The sequence below is a fragment of the Solanum verrucosum genome, unplaced genomic scaffold (assembly GCF_900185275.1).
Source record: "Solanum verrucosum unplaced genomic scaffold, falcon-dt-bn FXZP01000008.1, whole genome shotgun sequence".
NCBI classification, from domain to species: domain Eukaryota; kingdom Viridiplantae; phylum Streptophyta; class Magnoliopsida; order Solanales; family Solanaceae; genus Solanum; species Solanum verrucosum.
Window position 1 is genome coordinate 2,218,145 of NW_026020195.1, and position 25,224 is coordinate 2,243,368.

Below are 25,224 nucleotides of genomic sequence, written 5' to 3' on the forward strand. Positions count from 1 at the left end.
TTTGAAAATTCTGATGCCACCTAAAGTGGTTAGCTATAATTAAGTTGTAGTTTTCTTATTTGATTTTCAACTTTTATATTGAAATCTTAATTGATTTAGATTTATGTCGTGTAAGATTTGTTCAAAGCTGAAAAATTATTTTATTAAGTAATAATTGGCATACTCTTTAAAAGATTTTTTTTACATATTTAAAAACTCAAATTCAAGATTTTTGATTGATGGTAGATAATAATAATATATACGGTTTTGTGACTTCGTAAGAATTGAATGGATTTAATTCAAGTTAGTGTTTTAATTTAATATTGTACATAATTATTAATACTTAGAAGTTATATGATGTTTTGCATTTTAATATTTTGTACGTTACACTAACTTAAAATTATGAACTTTCTAATTATGCATCTATGTTGTAATGTGCTGGTTTGCTCTAGTTTAATTGCTAGAACAAATTTAATGTTGTAATTTATGTTACAAATTTGAGGCTTGCTCATACATATTATAAGAAAAATAATATTGCATTACATGATAATAGCTTCTTTTGATTTTCTTATTTGATATTCAGTAATTTTTTTATCCAATTGATTTATATAATCATGTTACATAAGGCTTATTGAAGAGTAAAATTACTTTTTACCATGATTTTTTTCATTTCAAAGTCCGAACACAAGATTTTTTTATGTTTCTCAATGTTCATTGAGCTCCGACTAATCCAAATGCACACCTATAAGGCCCCATTAAAGTGGGGTCAGAATCGCTCTCTTATTAGAAGTTTTCAACTTGCTATCATTTAATTAAGGTTTACCTAACTCGTAAATAATATAGACAACCAACTTGATTAACCTTCTAAGCTAGTTGATAATCAAAATTTTAGAAGAATAGTAAGTATTTTAATAAATTACTCTCTTTGTTTCAATTTCTGTGATTTACTTTTTTTTTAGTCAGACCCAAAAGGAGTGACACATTTCTATATTAAGTAACAATTTAACTTTAAAATGTCTATTTTATCCTTACTGAAATGATTTCTAGTCACACAAATTTTTATCATTCATTTTAGAATACAAGTTTTAAAGTTTTCCTTTATTTTTTAAATTACGTGCTGAATTAAACTACCTCACATTAAATGGGACGAATAGAGTAATAATTATAAGGTATATTATAATGAGGCTTAATTTTTTTATTATTTTTTGCCATTTTAAGTGATATTTCAATTATCTAGATAGATTACTTAATTCAGTATTGTAGCAGAGTACTAAGAAAATCAGACAACAATGGGACCCACTAACATTATGAGTTTTAAATAAGAATATTTTATTTTTTATTTCTTCTAGGACTTAGTGATTTTTGCTAAAATAGCCCTCGGAATTTAAGTTTATTTACTAAGAAAAAAGGGAATTTTTTTTTTTTTTTTATGCTTCTGATTTTGTCTGATTGGTCGATACAGTACTGTACTGTTTAATAAAAAAATAGAAAGAAGTACTGTACAAAATACCATTTAGATTTTAAAAGTACCAACATGGTATTTTTGTTGCAGCACGAGGACTTGGAAAAAATCACAAAAGGGCTTTTTGATTAAAAAAAAATAAAAATAAGTTTGATGAATTATTTGACATAAAATAATTTGATGAAATAAAAGTTGTACCACCAATGGAACACCTATAAAAATTACTATGTAGGAGTCATAAGTATTTATACTTTTTTTTGGACGAATCAAAGCAATAAAGGACTGAATCTTAGTAGATTGTGACAGTAATGTCGCTTTGCCACTTATAATATTTCATCGCGTATTTACGTCGTCTGCCAAGAATTCTACCTGTCGATGAAAATTGTACTCCAAGGTGGTCCACACGACTCTTCTACCGCGATTCCCTTGGGGGAAATCAAAAGATTCAAATTTTTTCCTTAAATTTTGATCAAATGAAAATCAGAAAATCAAATTAAAATGAAGGGAGCAATAATTTTGTGTATGTTTTAACTTTTAAATTAATAGCACTATTATAAATCTCAATTTTAAAACATAAAGATATTGGCGTTGAGTTTACCAACATAAACTTTTGTTTTTCTTTTTGGAGACGTGGTATAGAATTTGTAACATGGATTTAGTAAGAATATATTTTAGCATTCTATCATTTCAGTTAATAATATTCTGAATTAATTATCTTGAACTTTATCTTAATGAAATCCTAATTAGTTGTGGATTGCATTGAAGAAATAATTTACTTAGCTAAATTAGACCAATTGCCTTAATTGCTTTTTTTTAATAGTCAAGTTGAGAATCGAATTAATGTGCGTTGGCTTTTACTATAATTGAATATTTAGATTCTACTTGATCTAATTATAATAATCATTATTTGATTATTTTTTCATTTACTCTTGTTTAGTTGGTGATTATTAAAGTTTTCTCTAAATAACTAAAATCTTTGATGGTGACTTTTGACCTAAACTAAAAGATGAAGATTAATAATTAGAATGGTTGGTGCATATTCTAAATCAAACCCGTACAATTTTCTTCAAAAAGTCTTAAACAATTAAAGGCAATACAATACCATATTTGTAGCTTCTTCCTATTTCTTTTAAGCTAATAATGTAGGATTTTGTTCGCACATCCAATAATTTCTTTCTCGAACTAAGTTTTGATCCATACATCCATCGTTAAGATAATATTAATGGGATAATATGAAGATTTATTTCGTGTCACTCACATCATTCGAATATTTGCGACAACTATAGTTCATAACTCACATACTTCTTATGTGTTTTCAAGCTAAGAGTAAAGATAGTTATAACCTATGAAAGGGTAAATGTGGTAAAGATAATAAAGATAGTTCATTCTCATCTTGATGATTAATTGACTCTGATATTAATTGTTGGGCTAAGTCAATCCAAATATATTCATAACATAATGTGAAATACATATATTATTCACTTTAGATCAAGCCTACATGATTTTCTTCAAAATGCCTCATACTATTAAGAGTTTCCTCAATATAGAACTTTATCCACGCATCAAACAATTACTCATTCTTTTTTTCCTTTTTAATACAATAATGACGATATAATTTATCTACTCGATATTTAGATCAAATTATATATTCCACAACAATGAAAAAGTTATAAAATTGGTAGGATACACTTTGATGAAAGAAAAGTGTATATGCCAAAGTTACCCTTCCTTTTTAGCAGTGTTACAGAACTTATACCAACCTAAAGCTTGGTAGTCAGTGGTCACACAGTCAATGTTGATTTCTCATTTTATTTTTATTATTTGCTTTATCAAGTGGATTTTATGTGCGCTTAAATTTTTTCGTGATTTGAGGATCGTTAATAGTTTATTTTTTCAAATATAAAATGATTTGAATCTTCTTATAATGCATTTGATCGTCAAGAGTGATTATCAAATAGTATTTCAATAATTTATACAGTTCACTGAATGTGACACTTCTGAATGTCTCACCCCACAAGTTATATCACAACTAATTAACGAAAGACGAATAAAGAAAACAACAAAAGGAAAATAGAAAAAAAAATATGTAAATTTATTTTTTTAGAATCGAAAAGAAAACTTGATCAGATAGTTCATATCGAAAACTTTCTACCTTAAGTAGATTTTGTTTTTTCTTCTAAATGAATTGAAATGTATTGAATGCAACAAATTTCTTTTAGCTCGTACCCTCTCTCTGTGTCTAGGGATTCCTGGGGCATGAGTTAAGCATATAGTTGATGGTTGTCTAACGAGATACTATTTAGAATAAGATCGTCAGGTGAGTCACATATTGCGCTGTGTCCAAGATCAGAACGAGCTTGCCGGCGTTTTGCACTAGAGGTCTTACATCACCCTTCCAATTAGACACCAGGTCTCACACACTAATCCCTACAGGTGCCCGTAGTAGGCCGGCCGCCCCAGCCCAGCATTCATTCGCAAATCCTGTAGTGAAATTGAGCATTTTGGTTTAACACCACGCAGGCAGCTGGTACCTTCCCAGCCAGAGGAATCATTACCGCAAGTAGAGCTGTCAAAATGGGTTGGCCCAACCCAACCCTAACGGGCTAGAGAGTTAAATGGGTTGGGACGGGCTGGCCCTTTTAATTAAAGGGCCGATAAAATAGCAGCCCAACCCAGCCCTAAGCGGGCCACGGGTTGGGACGGGTTGACCCTTCAACCAAAAAACGGACAACATTTTCCTCTTAGAAAGGATACAAACGTCGATGTTCGATGGACACGACATCAATACATACATAAATTCATTCATGAATTACACATACTTCAGTGAATATTTACAAAACAAATACATAATAGCCAAGATACAACATTCATAAGATTCATCCGAACAAAAAAAACATTACATGATCATTATTTTCATAAACAAGACAATAAAGGAGAAGTGAAAAATTAGGCATAAAACAAAAGTAAAGGAGGTCAACGATTCATAGTTATAATGGAGCAATGAACTTGGGCTAATAAGAAAATTTAGTGGGCTAATGACCCTAAAATGTAAAAGATATATAAAAAAAATAGTCTTAATTTTATATTGATATTTTAAAAATATTTATTGATAAAATCTTTACTAAAAATATATATAAAAAATATTTTAAAAAATTAATAGCCCACGGGCTGGCCTCTGAGGCTTGCGGGTTGGCCCTACGAGGCTACGGGCCAAACGAGGCTGGGCTAAAAAGTCTCGTTCCTAAATGGGCCAAAAAAATTAAGCCCAACCCCACTTAATTCAAGGGCTGGGTTGGGCCGGCCTCGCGGGCCAAGCCCATTTTGACGGCTCTAACCGCAAGGCATAGAGGGGCCACACTCCACAATTGTTGCAAGATTTGATTTTGTAATTCATTACAATTTTTTTTTTATATTTATCGGTATTTGATATCTGCATTAAAGTTCGATTACTTCAAATTTAAGCAGAGTAAGACTCGTTCAAAAAAAGTACTCCCTATCAAGAATTTTTTCATACCCATAATTTTGAAAGTGAAACATCTAACTAATGAATCTTTATTATTATACTTGAGAAAATTTCTAAAAGAACGTCTTCTTCTATTTCATTTGTAAGTGATCATACCAGATTATTTACACCTACAGGTAAAAGGGTCACTTTTACTAGATGAGTTTTTTATTAAGAAAACAAACAGGCTACACAAATATGTTATTCTAGCTCAAATCAAGCTATTTACAAGAAATAGGGTTTTATATCAGTGATCGAGTTAAATTTTTTATCAAAATAATTTAAAAAATATAAAGAAAAACATATTTAGAAAATTAAGAAAATTTAACACCTGCTATATAAACATAAAAATAAATTCAACTTTATATATATAATAATGTAATTATTCCACCAAAGAAAGTAATCCTCTCAAATTTCTATGTTAAGAATTAAGTTGATATATATTGACTTCCTTCTAAATTATATAGAAATAAAAATAATGTTGCTACTTGACTAAGTTGAGCTTGGAAAATTTAGTTTAATTTGATTTTGTCACTCATTTCTAGCAAACATCATCCTAATTAGTTTAAAATACCCCCCCCCCCCCCCCAAATACTTGGTTTGAGTTCATTGCATGTACTTCCCAATATAGAATTCATATTTATGATGCTCATTTAAGTGTTCGCTTGTACATCCCTTTGATCGCGGAGTCAGAAGTTTCATTAAAGGATATTTTAGTAAGATTATGACACACGATAATACTGGACTAAACTTTCAACTTATGTTAAGATATGTCAATACTTGTATATATATATATATATATATATTTATGAGATAAGTGTCAAAAATACACCTAAACTATACATTTTTTTTAGTTTCATACCTAAACTATTGAGAGGGTGAGTTTCATACCTAAACTATCACTTATTATTTTAAATTAATGAAACTTGACTTTGGTACCGTATAATTTTTCTCTCACTTTATTAATCATTAAATCGCACTCTTAAATGCTTCCTAATATAAAAAAAATATCCTCGTTATTATCTTGATTTTAAAATAAACTTTTAGACGGGTGATATTATAATGAGATATTTGTTTGTTTAATTTTCTAAGATAATAATCATCTTAAATGTAACTTTAGAATTAAACGGTTAAACAAAATTTTATTGCATAAAAATCTCATATGATTTGAATTCAATTAGGAGTTTAATTAGCTAATTAAGTTCTAGTCAATCTTTGAATTAAGTTGTTTAATGTTATGCCTATTTTAACATTCAATTTAACATATCACTCATTTAATCCATTGAAGTTTGGAGATTCTTTTTTGGAAAATAATTTTGGAGATTTTATATTTTCATTTTATTCAAAATTAATACCCCTACTAACCATATTTAATTTATAGGACCTTTATGGATGTACAATAATGTCACTAGAGGGCTATTTTGCGACAAAAAAAAAATAACTATGTAATTACTACTTTTTTAAAGGTGGCCACAAATCACTTATATTTGGTAACGGTCGTTCTCCAAATAAATGCACAAAGACGTAACTTATAATGAATAATTAAATAAATCATCAATAACGTGCTCAAACTAAAATTTACCTTAATTAATATTGGAGAAAAGTTTGTAAAATTGCACACCCGTCAATATTAAAGATTTCAATTTTGTATTTTGGTATGCAAAAACTTAGTCTAGCGCTCCACTTTGTTTAGATAATTGTTACGTATTATTTTGTATTGTACTAAATTGTTGTAATGAATACAATATTTTAAATAGATTTTTATTATTTTCATCGTTAGATATATATAAGTATGCTACATATCAATAATTTGAAGGTTATACTTAAGAAAAAGGTCGATAGAGGAAAGACTATTATAAAAAAAGGTAAGTTCAAAATGAGGTAAATCGACGTAATCATACAAATCGGTCGTTACATAAAATTTGATTTTTCATCATTATATGACGCTGAATTTTAACTATATGATACAGTAAAATTTAAGTAACAAATATTGTATTTAAACTAACACAATACAATAAGTAACAACCAGAGGCAGAAAAATTTTAACCTTATGAAAATTTTATAATGACGATTTCAAGTGTTAATTATTGGGTTCTAAATTTAATATTTATACATATTTAATAAACTTCGTAACATGAATATACTAATTAAGAAGTTATTGAATTCAGTCAAACCCGTGCCCGTACCAGAATTTCAACTACGCCCTTAATAACAATCATGCAAATAAGTTGTGAGCCTTGAAATATTTAAATTAATCAAATCATTATAAATATCGAACACTAAATAAAAAATAAAACATAATACTAGTAAAAATAGTTGTAAAAAAATTTGATCCATTTATGTGATGGCTGGTTGTTATTGGTGAAATAATAGATAGAGGGGGCTGTCATTATCAACTTATTAATCAACTTATGAATTCTCAGTACATGCGATAGGTCATCAGTCAATTAAACTTAAGTATTCTTAGATTTTATTACTCATATAATGTAAATTAATTATTTTATCCCCATTATACTTTCAATCTAAATATCTAGAGTTCAAACCAGCCTTGCTATAAAAAAAAAATATTATGAACAAGTGAAACTCCTAGACTCTATCCTAAAGTTCAAATTAACTTATAAAGTTGAAGCCTATATATTTATATTATCTATGTATATTGTGATTGGATGGTAACAAATTGATATAAATATTGATTTGGTGGTACATAATAAATATAATATAGTATAGTTGTTGTGATCCTATAAACAAGAAAGTGGTCCCTTGAAGACATGCCATGGTCACTTTCATGGAAAATGTGTGACACTTTACAACTAGTACAAGATTTTGCTTGAATTGATACTAAGGGCCCCTCACTAATTACAATATATAACTTGTTCATTTTAGGATTTAGGGTGTGTTTGGTATGAAAAATAAATAATTAATGAAGAGTAAATGAAATTATTATATACATTTTTTGTGTCTAGTACATTTATAAGAATTTTTTTTTTGTTTCAACAGTATTTAGTTATATGTAATCTTATCACAAAAATAACTTTTAGCGGTAATAGATATATACTTTAATAAAGAGTGTTAAATTCCTCTTAAAACATATTTAGCAATAATTAAGCTATTACTGTTAATTAATTGTCGCTAATGATTATTTTTGGTATAGTGCATTGGAATGGGCGGGCAGTGAGAGTTTGGAGGTGACCGGGGGTAGGGTGGTCAAAGGATGAGGGTTAGGTGGAGATAATGAGAAACTCATTTTACACTAGAAACAATCATTTTTCTCATTTTTAAAAAAAATCTTTTTTTTTCTAAAAAAATATTTTGCTCATTTATTTGTTAATTAATTAATCATTTTAGATTTTGGATTATTCATTGGAATATCTTTAAATTTGGTGAATATAAATGAGGCCTAGGGGGCTTTGTTTCTATTTCTGTTACTAGTTGCTAATTAACATCCCAATTTAATTGCCAACCACCACCTTATAAATTGCCTAGAAAAAAATAAAGTGACATCATGACTAATTTCCCTTGTCATATTATTGAAAAATAGTCTCCAAAGCTCTATAATTAATATTATAAAAAATTTACACATGAGATGTTATATTGTCAAATCCATTTTCCTCTTAATTACTAAAAACATTCAAAGTATTGTAATGTGTGTTAAATTGTAAATACTTTGCTTTGGTGTGAACTCAAGGTTGCACCATTTCGAACTCGAAAAATACATCATGAATGGTACTTAAAACGTCATGAAAAAATACGAGTAATTCATGATAATATAATGAATTTTTTTTATGGATAATACCAAAGACTAGTAATTTATGAGTATAACGGAAAAATAATTGACCGTATATCGCACGGGTATGAAAAATATATTAGTTTTTTTAAAAAAATAAAAATTAGTTATCTATACCAAATTTGACCTAGTGTCTTTTGTAAAAAAAAAATCCTCTTTTTATTTTTAAATTTTTCTGTGGAAAATTGAAAACTCTGGACTTCTTTTGCTCAATTATCAGTCCAAGCCCAATAAAAAACAATAGCCTTCATTATTATTTTAGTTTCTATACTTATATTGTTATTTATTTTTTTGGTCTTTTAACTCCAACAACACAATTTGTCTTATCCTATAAAAATAATTATTCGAAAACATAAATAAATAAATATTATAGTAAACGAAGCTCAACTTCCTTGGTTCATTTTATTAATTTACTATTGTCAAATCTCTATTTAATGATGATATATGTTTGTTATATTCTTGAATTCTATAGCGATATAATATTACATAAGTTGAAAGTCGATTTCAAAGAAACTTAACCATTATGATGAAATGTTGTTATGGAGGATGATTTGTTATAGAGAGGTTTAACTGTATAACAAGAATTTCAAGAATTTTTTTGAGGTAATTTACCTTTTATATATAGTAAATATTGAATCCCCCGATTTTTTTATTGAAAATCCTAATTCTGACACCGATCAAAAAGACGATTTGTTCGTTGTGCATATCTAGTTGTACTTTTGTTTGGCCATTATCTTTTTTGGAATATGAATACTTTCACCTATCGTTTTCTTTCCATCACTCCAATAGCAATTTTTCTCAAACTTGTGGACTTCACGTGGGAACATCAGCCATCTTGTTTGCTAATTTCTAAACACTCAAAAAATCTACTCCTTCACCTTTCACAAAGTTCACTCCGAGTCGTCAGACTATACTAATTTATCGTGATTAAATTAAATTATATAATTGACAGTTGAATTCAAAAAGGAATTTATCGTAAAATTCGTCTTTATGAATTATTCGTTTTAAAATTTACTCTGAGTCTTGATGTCAAACTGTACTGATTTATTAGGATTAAGGAATACATATATTATGCACATATAAAAAATGTCTTTAGAACTTATGATATAAGTACATTTCTTTGGCTACAAAATCATAATTTCTAAATATGAAAAATAATATATTTTCTTATAATAAATAAATTATAATGGAAAAAAATGTCATACACAATTAAATAGATGAAGTAAGATCACTTAATAATAGTGTTAATTAAGGGATAAACTCTTATATGAAGAATACATATTATGCACTTATTGAGTACTTGTGCGGTGTAATTTTGTTAGTAAATTTTTGAAATGATAGAATATACATAAATTTTACGTCTATGATTATTTTATATAGATTCCAGGCAATTTCAAGATTCTCACTATTACTACATCAGTCCAAGTAAATTTGACCAGATCCTTCCTTCATAATTATGAAAAGTTAAAACTTTAGGTTATGTTATTTAATTTGATTGAGTTTGACAGAAAGATGCTTGGTAACACAACAGTTTTGGAATATATGAAAAAGGAAAATGCTAGCTACCAAGGTATAGAATTAAGTTTGAAGAAATATTTATGAAGTAATATAAACTAGAATATAAAATAAAAATATCTTATATTATTTGCATTTTTGTTTGAATTGACGGAGAAAGAATCATGTAACGAAAAAAGTTTTAAATTTCATAAAATATTAGATGATTTCCTTTCATTTATCCTAGCATTAGTGGATTTGTTATTAGGTGGAGATGAATATCTCATGAAATTACTCTGAATATGCTTAAGCTAATCTAGATTTCATAATTATTGAAAGAAAAAGAGAAAAAAGTTAAATTTCTACTACATACTAAGAATAATGAAATTATTACTAGTTAACTCCCTTTCTTTTGGCGTACAAATTATTGTTCAAAATATTTCTCCCTCGTTTTAATTTATTTGTCAGAATTTGACTTGACACAAATGTTAAGAAAGTAATATTTTTTAAAAATCTTATGACCTTAAGAAAATGTCATTTAAATATATCATTTGAAAATTAAAAATAAAGAATTGCAAAAAAAAATTAAAAAAATTGAAAGAGAACAAACAAAAAGTAAGAAAAATTTTATTTACTTTACTCTAGAAAAAAAAGCCTAAAGTAGCTTTATGCTTGAATGGATTGAAAAAACGTAGACTTTAATAGTTGTTAGCATTTATATTCATTTTTAATTCACTCTTTTTTCTTACACTTCATTGAAAATATAGGTGTGTATTACACGATGTGATAGGAGAATATCATAATATTTTCAAGAAATAATTAAAAAGGACAAATTTTAGAAATTATAAGCAAAAGGAAAACATGTTCCAATAGTTTTTAATTTTTTTAATTAAAAAAACTAACATTCAAATTCATTAAAATCTAGAAATTTCGATACAAATCTCTTGAATATGTACATATAATAAACTCCAAAACTTAAAATTTTCAAATTTCAAATTCTTATTTGCCACAAATTAAAAAAACTTCTCCACCCAAATATAATTTTTCATATACAAATATGATTTACTTGATTTTTTGTATGTTTATTTGTTTTAATATTTGAATTGTATTAAAAAATTTGACTTCGCTATTAATTAAATCTCTCGTATTTTCTAGAGAGAGAATGATATGCACATGGAGAATTGTAATTAACATACGTGGAAGCTTCTGTAACGCATAATATTTGTTTTTGATTAGTTTAGACTATACTATAAAATAGTAAAAAGAATAATCCAAATACCTAAACATTAATTGATAAGTCGTAATCATCAATTAGGTATGCCTAGTTGTAGCTGTCATTAGTTATTTAGAGCTGATTTTCTCAATATTCACTAATCACTTGATATTTTAATTCATGGTCATAAAAATTCTAATTTAAAATTTATGGTTTCTTTTTATTTATGATTCAAAAGTAAAATTTTATAATAATTAAATTTGCAGTGAAATATTTTTAATAATATATAATTTAAATAATTGAAATAGAGTCTTGACGTAACTGTTAAAATTGATATCATGTGGTCAAGAGGTAATGAATTCGAGCCGTGAAAACAATCACTTACAAAAATATAGAATAAGACGGTAGAATAGACCCTTGAAGTCCATCTAGCATATTACCCGATTTCCATGTCCATCGAAAATTTAGTGCACCAAATTATCTTTTTTATATAATTTGAACAATAACTATTATATTCATATGGTAATTAAATCTGTTTATATATTCAGAAACTTCAAGACAAAAGCAAGTTTCTCAAATATTTGGTTATACATAAAATAAGAAGACCAATTTCTATACTTGTTTTAATCGTTTGGTGTCTGATCATGACTCATTTCTAAAGGTAACGTTCTTAACATATTCGAATGTCTAAATTGGATTCACTAACAAATTTAAGAGACACTCGATATATATCATCGTCTTTTTATTAGAAAGGGCAAAAATGTAAAAATCCATATTATCAACCAACAATCAGAGGATCTAAAGGGGTAGTTTTTTTTTTCCGTACCAAAAAAAAAAAAAAAAACAACTGCTGATCGAAGTGAAAGTCTTATTAATTGCGGCGAAAAATTCTCGCAAATCTCGAAATCTTTCCTTTTCAAATCCCGAGGTAGATTCCTGTCCACGAATCTTGGGCTTTCATGTTTTTCTTCAATTACGTTATTACCCTTTCGAATAAGTTTTCTGACAGAAATGCCATTTGTGGTCCCACATTATTCTGCCACGTGTCAGACAGTCTCTATCAGATCTCATCCTTTAATGTCGCAATAACCAATGTGTTCTTTTTTTTTTAATAAAAAATATTTAATTGAATTTTGAGGTTATAGTTCTTTATACGTTTAAGATTAGTTTGGTGTGAGTATAAGGTATAAGAAACACATAATAAAATATAGTACTATTTTATTCTAAGTTTGGTTAAAGGTATTAGGCAGTTATGAAATAATTTATTTCACTATTTATGTCTTAGTGATTAAATTACGTTATCTCACATAGATGGTGGAATAACTTGTTCCCAACCAAATGACTTCTTAATGTTAGTTGCCCACTTATTTAAGAGATTATAAATAAGAAAAGTTTTATAAATTTACTCTTACTAAACTTTTTTGAAACTTTATAATATCATTAATTTTTTATTACTTAGCGTGTTGAAAGACATATTGAAGACGATCAATTTAAAAGCAAAAATTAAAGACCGTCCCAAATACGGGTATTCGTGCAATGACCCATAATTAGTTGTTCGGGTCTGAAGCCCACTCATAGTAATGGGCCATATGGCACATGTGGTTCTAATTGGGCTCAAGTTGGACCCAAAGCAAACAAAGTAGACTTATATTTTCAAGCCCAAACTTGTTATTTTCTTGAGTTAGCCCAAACCTTGAGTCATATTGGGTTAATTTGCTCTTATAAGTTGGGCAAGTTACACATTTGACCGATCAACTAAAATGAATTATGTGTGTTAGCTAAATATATAAAAATTATATAAATATATCTATGTTTGTCGGCTATTATTTTAATTCACTAACGCTAAATCTTGGATTTGTATTTATTTCAAGGAATTAATGTTGTCTAAGAGTGGAAGACTATAGCAATGAAATAGAGAAGAAAGAAGATGTGCAAGTAAAGTTAAAATTTTGGTCAACATTAATATGCTATATATAGTCTATGTTTTAGAGCTCAAATATGTTAGGTACATACATATTATTCCACATTCTAAAAAATTGTCTAGTTTAAGTCAATAAATTGGCCTAGGATGTGATTAAATTGACTTTGGACAAGGTTGGTTTCTAATTCTTGGATCATTAATGTATGTTTTGCAGCCATTTTGACTAGTCTTATTTGATTAAGCCTTTATCGTGTAGTAGAGCTCCCTTAGTCTTGCCCTCTTGTCTTTTTTATCTCCGCCTTCTTCTTGTTAATTGACCTTTTAATTTGTTATGCCTAAAGATACTTTAGATATGATGTGATATCATCTCCTGTAAGCTAAGCCTCTGTGGTTTTTTCTAATAGGCCTCAAATTATTAAGAGTATTCAACACATTATAAGTAAGTTTGCTTTTCTTTCAGATGTTAATGTGAGACTTTGTTCACACGCACCTAACAACCTCCTATTTGAGTTAAGTTCCACATGGCCCGAACCATCACCATTTATGGGTTTATTTGGAGATGAACTGTGTGCCACCCCCCATTAAACGAATATTTATTGCCACCAAAGTCTACTAGCTTCTATTTTGTGCATGCGTCTTTGAAGCTATGGGTAAAGATATAAAATCAGTATGTAGACGGGGAAAGGCACTAAGCCGTACCCTACATTATTATCATTCTACTAAAACAACTCAAAAATACTCTTAACATGATGTGATGTTATTCGCTTTGGATAAACTTGCACGATTTTCTCCAAAAAATCTCACACCATTAAAATATTATTAGTTATTTTTAAAAAATAAAATCAAGAGAGAGTCAATGATCTATTGTTACTCGATAAAGATTCCATCTTATTAATTCCATAACCGACTTTTGTCTCACCTACAATAATCTCACACACACAATTACACCAATAACTGCACATACACATTCATATACGTTATTTTCTTGGCTTCATTCCTTTGTTTAGAATGTTTAATATGAAGTTGAATGTTACTATATAAGATATGAAGATTTTCAAAGATGCCAAAAATATATATGAGCATGCTATGAAGTTGCACAAAATTCATTTAATTTGAATTTTATTCAACAACTTGAAAGTGATATATCCAAGTATTTCTCCATTAATTTTTCTTCCACTCAATCAGCCAAACAAGAAGTTTCAATTTACTACCTCCTTGTGCCAAGTGGACAAGTCAACCTATTCAAACTTTGACTATATATGTTTTTTTTTTCTTATTTGAAATTTAAGTTTTATGCACTTTGTATAAAACATGACAACTAATTATTACTCACTAAATTATTCTTATAAAATAAAAAGATATAAAGCTCATATATATATTAGAAGAAAATTCTCATTTACTTGCCATCTCTCCTCTTCTTTTCTTCTTCAAAAAACCCCTCTATTTTTCCTCACTAAATTTTCCTTCCTTTTTTTTTTGGAAGTTGAAAGAGCGTGCTAGAAATAATGAAGATTAATGTAATAAAGAAAAAAGCTTCAAATTCAACAACGGCGTTGATGGGAGTTATGCTCTTCGTCTTGATAATTATAGTGTTGAGGCAAAATCAAGTTTTCTTCAACTCGAAACCTCATAATTCTTTTATTATATCAACTCCTCATGCAATAAGTCGTCATAATTATAACCATGAAGGTATGTTGCTTCTATCTCTTTAAAGAGTTTAAGTTCTATGTATCCATGCATTTATTGAAGATATTAAGTTATAAAAATATTTAATCATGTTAGTTATACAATAATATAGTATGTAAATATTTACATAATGCTCTTATTTGTTGGAAAAGCTAAGAGAAATGTTCCGCAATAACAACAACAATAACAATAACATATCCAACACAATTTCATAAGTGGGATCTCAAAAAGGAATATACAAAAACAAACCTTACACTTACCATTATGTGTTAAACAAGTCGTTTCTGATAGATTCTCGGTCTTTCAGACCTCGTTATTCATGAGTTCCTCAGGTTTAATGTGTTTATTTTCAGTTTTTAAGTTCGAGCAAGTGCCTTTATTTTATTTTTTAAAAGAATAAAATAAAATTATTTGGACTTGCATGTTCAAACGGTGTAAATAATATATTTGAATATAGTTTTAAGAGTAAATAAATTACACGTGTCATTTTGCTAACGTCCCAACCAATTTTATTTTCCGTGATTTCTTCATTCATCATGCATCCGTTACGGAAAATTAGAGTACTTTTTTTTTGTATGGACTTTTTTCGGGACACTTATTTCTTTTAGCCGATATATGTTGATCTAATTAATTTAGATTTACGTCACAAAAATTCAATAAAGAAGGAAATGTTGGAGGAAGTATACAAATAGTCGATTTTGAGACTATATATAAACTTTTTATATATATTATAATATATATATAAGTTTTGCTTGGGCATAAACAACTTCCGATCAGACACAACTAAAATTATACAAATTTATATTTGACGTTTAAACTTTGTCTGGATTTTGCGCAAGTAAATATTAGATTCTTTTTTTGTATCGGATTCAAGTGTATAGACAGATAAAACTCGTGTTACTCATGCATTGTTAATATTTCTAACAATCTTTCTTTTGTTTTTTTTTTTTCAGTAGAAAAATCAAAGTCAATAATCAATTGCAATAGGTCTCAATATTCCTATGATATTTGCTCAATCAATGGGCCAACAATTTTTGACCCATTCAAGTCAACATTTTATGACATGGGCTCAACCAATAATAATGAGACAAATATCATAGTTGAAAAGATTAAGCCCTATCCAAGAAAATGGGAGAATTTCACAATGGGCCAAATCAAAGAATTCACTCTTACTAAAGGCCCAATAGGCCCAAATTGCTTGATCCATCATAAAGCCCAAGCACTTGTATTCAGTCTGGGAGGGTACACTGGTAATTTCTTCCATGATATCAATGATGGATTTATTCCCCTTTTATTACTGTTAATTCTTTGTTTCCTAATCAAGATTTCATCTTAGTAATCTCCAAATTAGAAGATTGGTGGGTCCACAAGTACAAAGATTTACTACAAAGTTTTAGTAAACACCCAATTATTGATATTGACAAGGAGATTAATGTCACACATTGTTTCCCTAAAGTCACAATTGGACTTATGTCACATGGTTTCATGAATATTGACCCAAAATTAACACCAACCCCAAAAACCCTAATAGATTTTCATAAATTTCTAGCCACCACATATGGCACCGTTCAGGGTCAGGGTCAGTCTCAGCTTCAACTTCAGCTTCAACCTCAGTCTCAACATAGGCCTCGACTTGTCCTAGCAAGTCGCGGTGATAGCATAGGGCGTCTGATACTAAACCAGGATGAATTAAAATTGGTCGCAGAACATATAGGTTTTGAGGTGATTTTATTCGAGCCGAGCAAAACAACATCATTGCATGAGTCATTTGGATTGATTCATTCAAGCCATGCAATGATTGGAGTGCATGGAGCAGCGCTAACACATGCATTATTTTTACGACCTAGTTCAATATTCATACAAATTGTTCCAATTGGAGCAGAAGGTGTATCTGATATTTGTTTTGGAAAATTAGCCAGGGAAATGAAGTTGGTTTATGAGGAATACAAAATTGAAGTTGAAGAAAGTACCTTAATGGAAAAATTTGGAAAAGGAGATAATTTGGTGTTGAAAAATCCAAAGGCTCTTCAAGAAAAAGGTTGGTCTCAAGAGATAATGGATATTTATCTTAGAGAACAAAATATAAATTTGGATTTAAATAGATTTAGAATGTACTTAGAGAAAGTATATCAAAATGCAAAAAAATTTATGGCTATTAATGGTTAGTAAATAGAGGGTTGGTGAAATTTTCTTTTTTCTTTTTCTTTATATGTATATACTTTTATTTGGTTATCATCACCTCTTTTCTCTATCTCATATTACCTATTCATTTTTTATTTATTTATGCACTCTTAAAAATTGATAAATAAAAAGAATATTTTTGTTATTTTACCATTTAATTATTTTCAACACCTTTTATTAATGTGTTTTATCCATTAATATCAAGATTAAGAATAGAAAACTTTTTTAAAAACTAATTTAAGGGCATGAGATAAAATAATTAATTCAAAATAAATGTTTTTAATAGTATGAACAAATCCAAATTTTTTATCTTAAATTAAAAATATCACTTATTTTAAAACCTAGACTGTACCGTTTGTCAGACTTATCAATAGTGTTGACTAGGTCCCTCAAATCTTGTCTTCATGTTTATATTGATTGCTCCTTTATTTATTGTTGGTGGGTTGTTGGTGTTACTTTGAAACCTACTTCCCGTTCTATTTCATTTGTCGTTTTAATTTTTTCAATGCTCATTAAAAAATTTCAAAACTTAAAGTATAGTTTATTAATTATTTTAAAATATCAAATCAAATATCATATACTTAATATAATTAATGCAAATATTACTAATGTCAATATTTTAATTATTTTCTTGATTTTCCATTCAATTTCCAATACTCATCTTAATTAAATTCATATTCACATCGAAATGTTATGGTAAAATGTTTTTGAACAAAAATAACTTCGTACTTAGAGAAACTTGAATATGATAAAAAATAAAAGAAATACTATTCTGATTTCTGATACACCCTCCATGGAATTGATGAATTTATGTTAAATTTTTGGGGGTCCACCTGATAATTTGCTTTGAAAATGTACACACGTTTTTAATTAATTCTGGCCCCCCATAAATAAAAAAATCTCACAGAACGTTAGAAATAAAGACTTCCTCCGTTTCATTTTATGTGGCATTTTTCAGATTTTGAGATTCAAATAAATTTAACTTTAATTGTAAATTTTTCATAGATCTTTTAAACATTTGAAATTATCAATTATTGTGACTTATAGTACTTTTTATGAAGTTTACGAATATATAAATTTCATTTCAAAAAAATTGAAGATTTCGTGCGTAAATTTCCGATCACGTGTAGTTGAAATTACTATGTAAAGCATTGATTGATATAGCAGTCTCGAGATTGGTCCTTTTGTGAGAATCTTTACAGACGACCACATGTAGTTGAAATTACTATGTAAAGCATTGATTGATATAGCAATCTCGAGATATAAATAATGTCACATAAAGTCTACTTGTTTAAGTTTAACTGTCTATTTATGCATACATAAAGTTGGAGAAAAATAAATTTATGTAATATGCCTATTTTGAACAATAAAAATGTCTCAACAATTCAGTACTTACACTTCACTTTTTTTTTTCCGACCCAATGGCTAGGAAGTTCCACATTGAGAGTAAATCGCTCCGTAACAAAGACGACTCCATACATAAGGGAACTCGAATCGACAACCTCTAATTAATGATTAAGAATGAAAGAGTACTTATCCCTTCACCGCAACCCTTTTTTTTTGGTATTCCATTCTGTGTCCAATACCTACATTGGAGCGTGACTAAAAAAAGAGAGTAAAACACTTCCTAACAAAGACGACTTCATACTTAGGAAAACTCAAACTTGTGACCTCTAGTTAAGAATGAACGAGTACTTATCTCTCCACCAGAACCATTTCGTGAGATCTTGGACTTCACTTGGAACAGGGGGAGTATATAGTAAGTAAGCTACTACTATTATCATCCTTCATTATTTCAGAAATTGTAAAGCAATACACACATTTCCAATGGCATCCAACTCCAACCTTGTGGTAGTTATGGTGCCCTTCCCTGAATATGGACACCAAATCCCTCTTCTTCGTCTCTCTCAACTCATCTCTTCCTACAATATACCAGTCCATTATATGAGTGTTGGTGCACGAAATCAAGAACTGAAACAACGACAACAAGAAGAAGAAGAATTTCCCAACATACAATTCCATGATCTTTCAGTAACATCAAAAGAAAATGACGAAGAAAACTATATGCCTTACTTGGAATCCTTGTTACAAATTACAGAGCCTCTTTCCGCGATTTGTCATAGCAATAATGATAAAAGAGTAGTCGTTATTCATGACGCTATAATGCAGTTTGTTGTTGAATCTGTGTATACAATATCACACGTTGAAGCATACTTTTTTCATGCTGTATCTGCTTTCACTACTTACTCAATGCTCCAACAAATTAAAGAGAATAACGAAGTAAACAATTGCAATGATGATGCATTGTTTACAAGTTTGCAAGCTTATATTCCCTCTATTGAGAGCTGTTTCAAGCCTGGAATGGGGGAATTGACGAAAATGCTACGAGATTGTAAGTTCAAATGTGGAGAAATTTTGAATACTTGCAGAGAAATTGAAGGGCCTTATCTTGACGAACTCTGTAAACAGAGCAATACCCCATTTTGGGGGCTTGGTCCGTTTAATCCTGTCAACATCGTCCAAAACTCTGATAAAACTCACAGATGCATTGAATGGCTTGATAAACAACAGGTTAATTCTGTTATATTCGTTTCGTTTGGAACTGCGAACAGTTTCTCAATCGAACAAATTCATGAGATTGCAATTGGTTTAGAGAGATCGGAGCAAAAATTCATCTGGGTTTTACGAGGAAAAGATAAAAAAGGGGAAAATGTTGGAGATATTACTGGGAAGATTGAGCTGCCAAATGGATTCGAAGAAAGAGTAGAAAACAGAGGAATCATCGCGAGAGAATGGGTACCTCAGCTGGAAATTCTAGCGCATCCTTCTACAGGTGGTTACTTTTTTCATTCGGGATGGAACTCTTTTCTGGAGAGTGTAACAATGGGTGTGCCAATGGCAACCTGGCCATTGAATTCGGATAATCCGTACAATGATGTGCTTATTACAAAGGTGTTGAAAGTTGGTTTAGTGGTGAGGGATTGGGTAAACAAAGATGAATTGATCAAATGTGATAAAATTGAAACTGGTGTGAGAACATTGATGGATTCCGCGGAAGGGGAAGAGATGAGGAAGAGAGCAATAGAGTTGAGCAGAGCTATTAAGAAGTCCGTTGGAGATGGTGGATCACAAAAGAAGCAGATGGATTCATTCATTGCTCATATCACAAGATGATTAGTGACAGAGTTGATTTCTCGTATGGTTATTCGAATAAGGTTATTTTGTTGTGGAATCTGTTTGTTTTTGTACTACTTATGAAACTACTAGATGTGTTATTGTTATTGTTGTTGTCGGTTCGTCTTTAATTAAGTGGGGTGTTTTTGTTTAACTACATTGTGTTATAGCTCTCATGCATGTGAGGGGTGAAATACGAGAAGATATTGAATGCTATTTCCTCTTCTTCATAACTACTCATACTCGTTTTTTAGTGGTGAGAAGTATGCGTTTTTGAGTATTAATATGAACACCTTGTTTGAGTTCAGGAATTGTGGGACTTTGTTGATGTAGATGAGTCGGATCCAGAGGAAGAGAGGAGATTTCAAGAAGTTAGAAAGAAATGTCATACTATATATTTTATATAAATATCGTTAAAGAATTTAACAATTCTGAATATAATAAAATTGATGTTTATCATACTTGACAAGTTGGGCATAAATAAAAATCTTCGAGTAAAACAAGCATGTGATACAGGGCCCAACTTTGTTTGGATGGTTGTTACATCATTTGCGATATATTATATTATATTATTTTGATGAATATGATTTGAATGATTTATATATCACTTTTTGTCTTCTCTCCACCTATTCAACTAGTGACGGAGTTAGAATTTTTAATAAAGGGGTTCAAAATCTAAAAAAATAGACACACGAAGTAGGCGAAAGGGGTTCGACATCTATTATATATACTTAAAAAATTATTTTAACCATATATAAATCATATAATTTTTCACCGAAGGAGGTTCGGATGACCCCCCTCATTCTAAGGTGGCTCCGCCACTGTATCCAACCCTCACCTCTTGATCATCTCATCCCTAACTATCCCTGAACCCCCACTTCCCGTTTCTATAGTCTTCATAACATTTTGCCTGATAACATATAAAAGCTCTCAAATTAATATTTTCTTACTTATTTATCAATACTAAAAAATAAGTAACAAACACAATTTTGTAGAGAACTTCTTTTAGGAAATTATTTTCCTTCATATCAAACAAACTCTTATGGCCCGTTTGGCCATAGATTTCCCAAATAATATTTGGAGAAAATTTTGGCAAATAATATCTGTACATATAATTTGTCATTATTTGACAAATATCCCAAATTCCCAATACTAGTTTTTTCTAGTATTTGGGTCAAATCTCATTATTTGGGATCTTTTGAAAATTGAAATTTTACATCAAACTTTTATCTTTTACATAAACACCCTTTATAGTAGTTGTTTGCGTTGTATACATAATTTTTTACGTGAACACCAAAGTAGTGATGAAATATTCAGTGAATATGAAAATGATAATATGATTGTTGATGAAAATGATGAACAATCGGCTCAGGATAACAAAGTCACGTGCTTTGTCTACTTCACGATGTATGGAATGATGCTTGTTGCACTCACTCCAAACTAACACATTGCTCTAGTGTCATGGACACTACTTGTTATTTGTTGCAACAAAGATCCAATTGACTTGTAATACAAACTTATGGTTAATTTTGATAATTTTTAAAATTTATGGGTATAAATCATATTTTTCTAAAAAGTGAAATATATTTTTCAAATACTATGGCCAAAAACATGGTGAATTTTCACCCAAATAATATTTGAAAATCTATGGCCAAACGCTAGCTTAAACTTGTGTAGACTTGAACAAATAGACACACACATCTTACATGATAATTCACGTCCTATGTTGTATTATGCAAGTAGGACGCGTATGTTTCTATTTATTCAACTTTATACAAATTTATGTGTTTACTCGTATATTAAGTAACAACCATCCAAACAAGCTGGAGTTAATGTCCAAACTGCTTTTTTCTTCTTCATACTTTTGAGTTGTACATTTTTTTCCAGTTTGGTGAAGCATAGATGCTCTTGTTAGTGCTTTGTGCTTTTTAAAATAAGTAGAATAATATTCTAACATGCATCTACTCTTTTCACTAAAAAAAAATGATTTAAAAAAAGCATATCCCTTTTTCTCTTATTTTAATTTCATCTTAAAATGATATTCTTTAGAGTTTCTTTTTTTCTTTTTCAGATTTTGCTGACTTCAAACCATAAAAAGGTAAAAGGAAATAAAAAGAAATGAAAAAGGAAAATATCTTATAATTTGATCAACATTTTTTATGGCTTTAGTCACTCTAATCTTTAATTAATTAAGGGTATGCATATATATACTTACATAAATATTGAATTACCAATTCAAAATTGAAATTTTCTATACTTTTGTTTTGGTATTCTAATATCTACTATATATATATATTTTCAAAAAGACAATTAGTTTGATATAATATTAAGTACTTATAAAAGAATATATACGAATATCTCGAAAATCATACTAAAATACTTAATTAAATATGCAATTCAAAAATTAAAATCCTAAAATTTTCCTACTAAAACTTTCTAATCCATTTTTAAAAATCATTAATTACCATCAACTCAAAAAGAGATAAAGTTTGATTAGGGGTAAATTAGTAAAAACAGTTTAGTTAAAAAAGAATGAATAGTTTCTTAAGAAGCGTGCACGCCCAGACAATACTAACACTACTTAATTTGGAATGGAGAGACTAATAACTAAGAGGGTTAAAGTGTTTGATTCAAAAACTTCAAGGGGTTAATATGGTAAAATTTCATTTTTACTAGTTGTGTGCTTTATTGGGTAAAGTGAAGGAGAATTTCAAATACAGCTAGCTGCACACCACATTTTGTTTGTCTTATTCACACTCTTTTTTTTAGTATGCTATACACCTCTGTTTGTTGAAGGAGGAAGAAGAGGGTTTTTTTTGTGGGTGTGGAGAAGAAAGAAGAATGGAGAAAGCTTTAACTAAAGTTGGGAGTATTAAAGTTGGAAGCTTTTGGCTAACCAAGAAAGCTAAGGCAGAATTCAACAACATATCTCAAGACATCAATGTATGTTCCCTCAATTTCTCTTTTTTTCTCATCAAGGTTTCATTTTGCTTGTTATTTCTTCATTTGGGGTATTGTTAATTTACTTTTTGGATTTTTTAATTGTATACACTAAACCCCATATGCTCATTTTTCAAATTGGATGTTTAATTCTTGCTCCAAAATGCATAAAGGGTAGGTTAGAGTCTTAGTTGGTTGAGGAATGGACTGGTAATGTGCTTATTTGAATATGGTTATTCCTCGTCTCATGAGTTAGCTTTTGGTTGAAGGCTCAATTGGGAGCACAAACAAGAATGGACTCGACTCTGATACCATGTAAATCACAAGTAGCTTGAAGTTTACATTTTTTGCAAGTTATTTGAAATTTGACTATATAGGATTCTCTATGTTAGGCATTGGTTGTTGCATATCTTTGATTCTTGAGTGTTGGTTTACTTGTTAAATTGCGAGATTCTAATGTATAAGGTTGGAGCTTTTGATGAGTTATCTTCTTTCTAACTATCATTATTAGGCCATTGAGGAAATTCTTAAATAGGAAACATGAAAGACTAACAATTTCTTTAAGGTCTCAAATATATGTGCCTTGGATTAGACTACCAGCTATTGGAAACTGCCTCTCTACCTCTAAGGTAGGGGTAACGTCTTGCGTACATCCTATCTTTCCTAGACCTCACTTGTGGGATTACACTTGGTATGTTCTTGTTGTTGCATTAGGCTACCAGCTTAAACGAAATGTGATGAGACTTCCTTTGTAGGTGATCTTTGTCCTTCCATATCTGGCATCTTAGCTAACAGTAGATATACACATTGAATTTGAAAGAAAAATCTGTGTTTTTACATGCTAAAACCAGAATCAATTAGCTGTCCTATTTATACCATTGAAGCAGATTGTACTATCATCTGACTTTCCAAACACTGAATACAAAACTTTAATCTGTCTTAACACCAACAACTTGCACTTAACTCAATGGTTATTTATTGTCACAGAGCATCTCAAATACTGTTGAAGAGAAGGCGAAATGGATCTTTAACAAGCTAAAAGGTGCATATTCATTTTACACTCTTGTAGTCACTTCTCTGAGTATTATTTATTTGTTTGATCATAGTAAATTGTAGATCTCATTTAACACATGTTAACCGCACAAAGAATTCTGAGAAAACAAATCTTTTTTCCTGATCAGGAACGCCTATGAAGAGTTTGACAGATCTTCTTCGAGAACACAATCTCCCACTAGGCCTTTTCCCCCAAAACATAACAAGTTATGAATTAGACGAGTCCAAAAAGCTGACCGTTCACCTTCCCTCCCCATGTGAGATAACCTTCAAGGACGGCTCTCTGATTAGGTATGCTACGAGGGTGAAATGCATTTTACTAAGAGACAAGCTTATTGGCATAGAAGGAATGAAGACTAAAGTCTTAGTATGGGTGAAAGTCACAAATGTGTCTGTTGAAGGCAACAGATCAGAGAAGATTTCGTTTACTGCTGGTGTAAAGAAATCAAGGCCAAGAGAAGCTTATGACATTCCTCGTGATGCAGTTAGAGTAAAAGAGTTTTGAGAGGCCGATTATTCATACAAGTACAAGTCCTCAACAATCAAAAAGATTTTCGAGTAGGCTATGTTTTGATGGTTTTATTGGTCGGTCACTCCTCATCGTAGCAGAATCGTTCTGATGAACACTTCAGGAAAGAAGTATATGGAAACATGTTACAAAATTCATGCAAAATGGTGTTTGGCAATTTAGCATACTCAGCTAGATTGTAACAGTAGTTGGATGGTTAGACATCTAATTTTTTTTTTCTGGAATTTTTTGAGATGCTATTAATTATGGTTTTTATTTGAAGAAAATTATTCAGCTGCCTCATGTTAGGGGAGTCTAATTGAGTTG

The 25,224-nt window shown here is 29.6% G+C and overlaps 3 protein-coding genes across 3 annotated transcripts; all 3 read left to right on the forward strand.

The window, feature by feature from the left end:
• The first annotated feature begins 14,860 nt into the window (after positions 1-14,860).
• On the forward strand, positions 14,861-17,310 carry LOC125829676 (xylan glycosyltransferase MUCI21). Its single transcript, XM_049508864.1, is given in 3 exon segments — positions 14,861-15,044; positions 15,995-16,327; positions 16,330-17,310. Coding segments are annotated over 3 exon segments (1,395 nt in total). The 3' UTR covers positions 17,208-17,310.
• A 1,739-nt stretch (positions 17,311-19,049) lies between these two features.
• LOC125829677 (zeatin O-glucosyltransferase-like) lies at positions 19,050-20,396 on the forward strand. The gene has a single exon (XM_049508866.1). It carries the CDS (start codon positions 19,050-19,052, stop codon positions 20,394-20,396), a length of 1,347 nt encoding a protein of 448 aa, XP_049364823.1.
• A 2,773-nt stretch (positions 20,397-23,169) lies between these two features.
• LOC125829710 (uncharacterized protein At5g01610) lies at positions 23,170-25,216 on the forward strand. Its single transcript, XM_049508902.1, has 3 exons — positions 23,170-23,339; positions 24,324-24,378; positions 24,518-25,216. The coding sequence occupies exons 1-3, from the start codon at positions 23,238-23,240 to the stop codon at positions 24,892-24,894; spliced, it is 534 nt and encodes a 177-aa protein (XP_049364859.1). The 5' UTR covers positions 23,170-23,237; the 3' UTR covers positions 24,895-25,216.
• Positions 25,217-25,224: the final 8 nt, after the last annotated feature.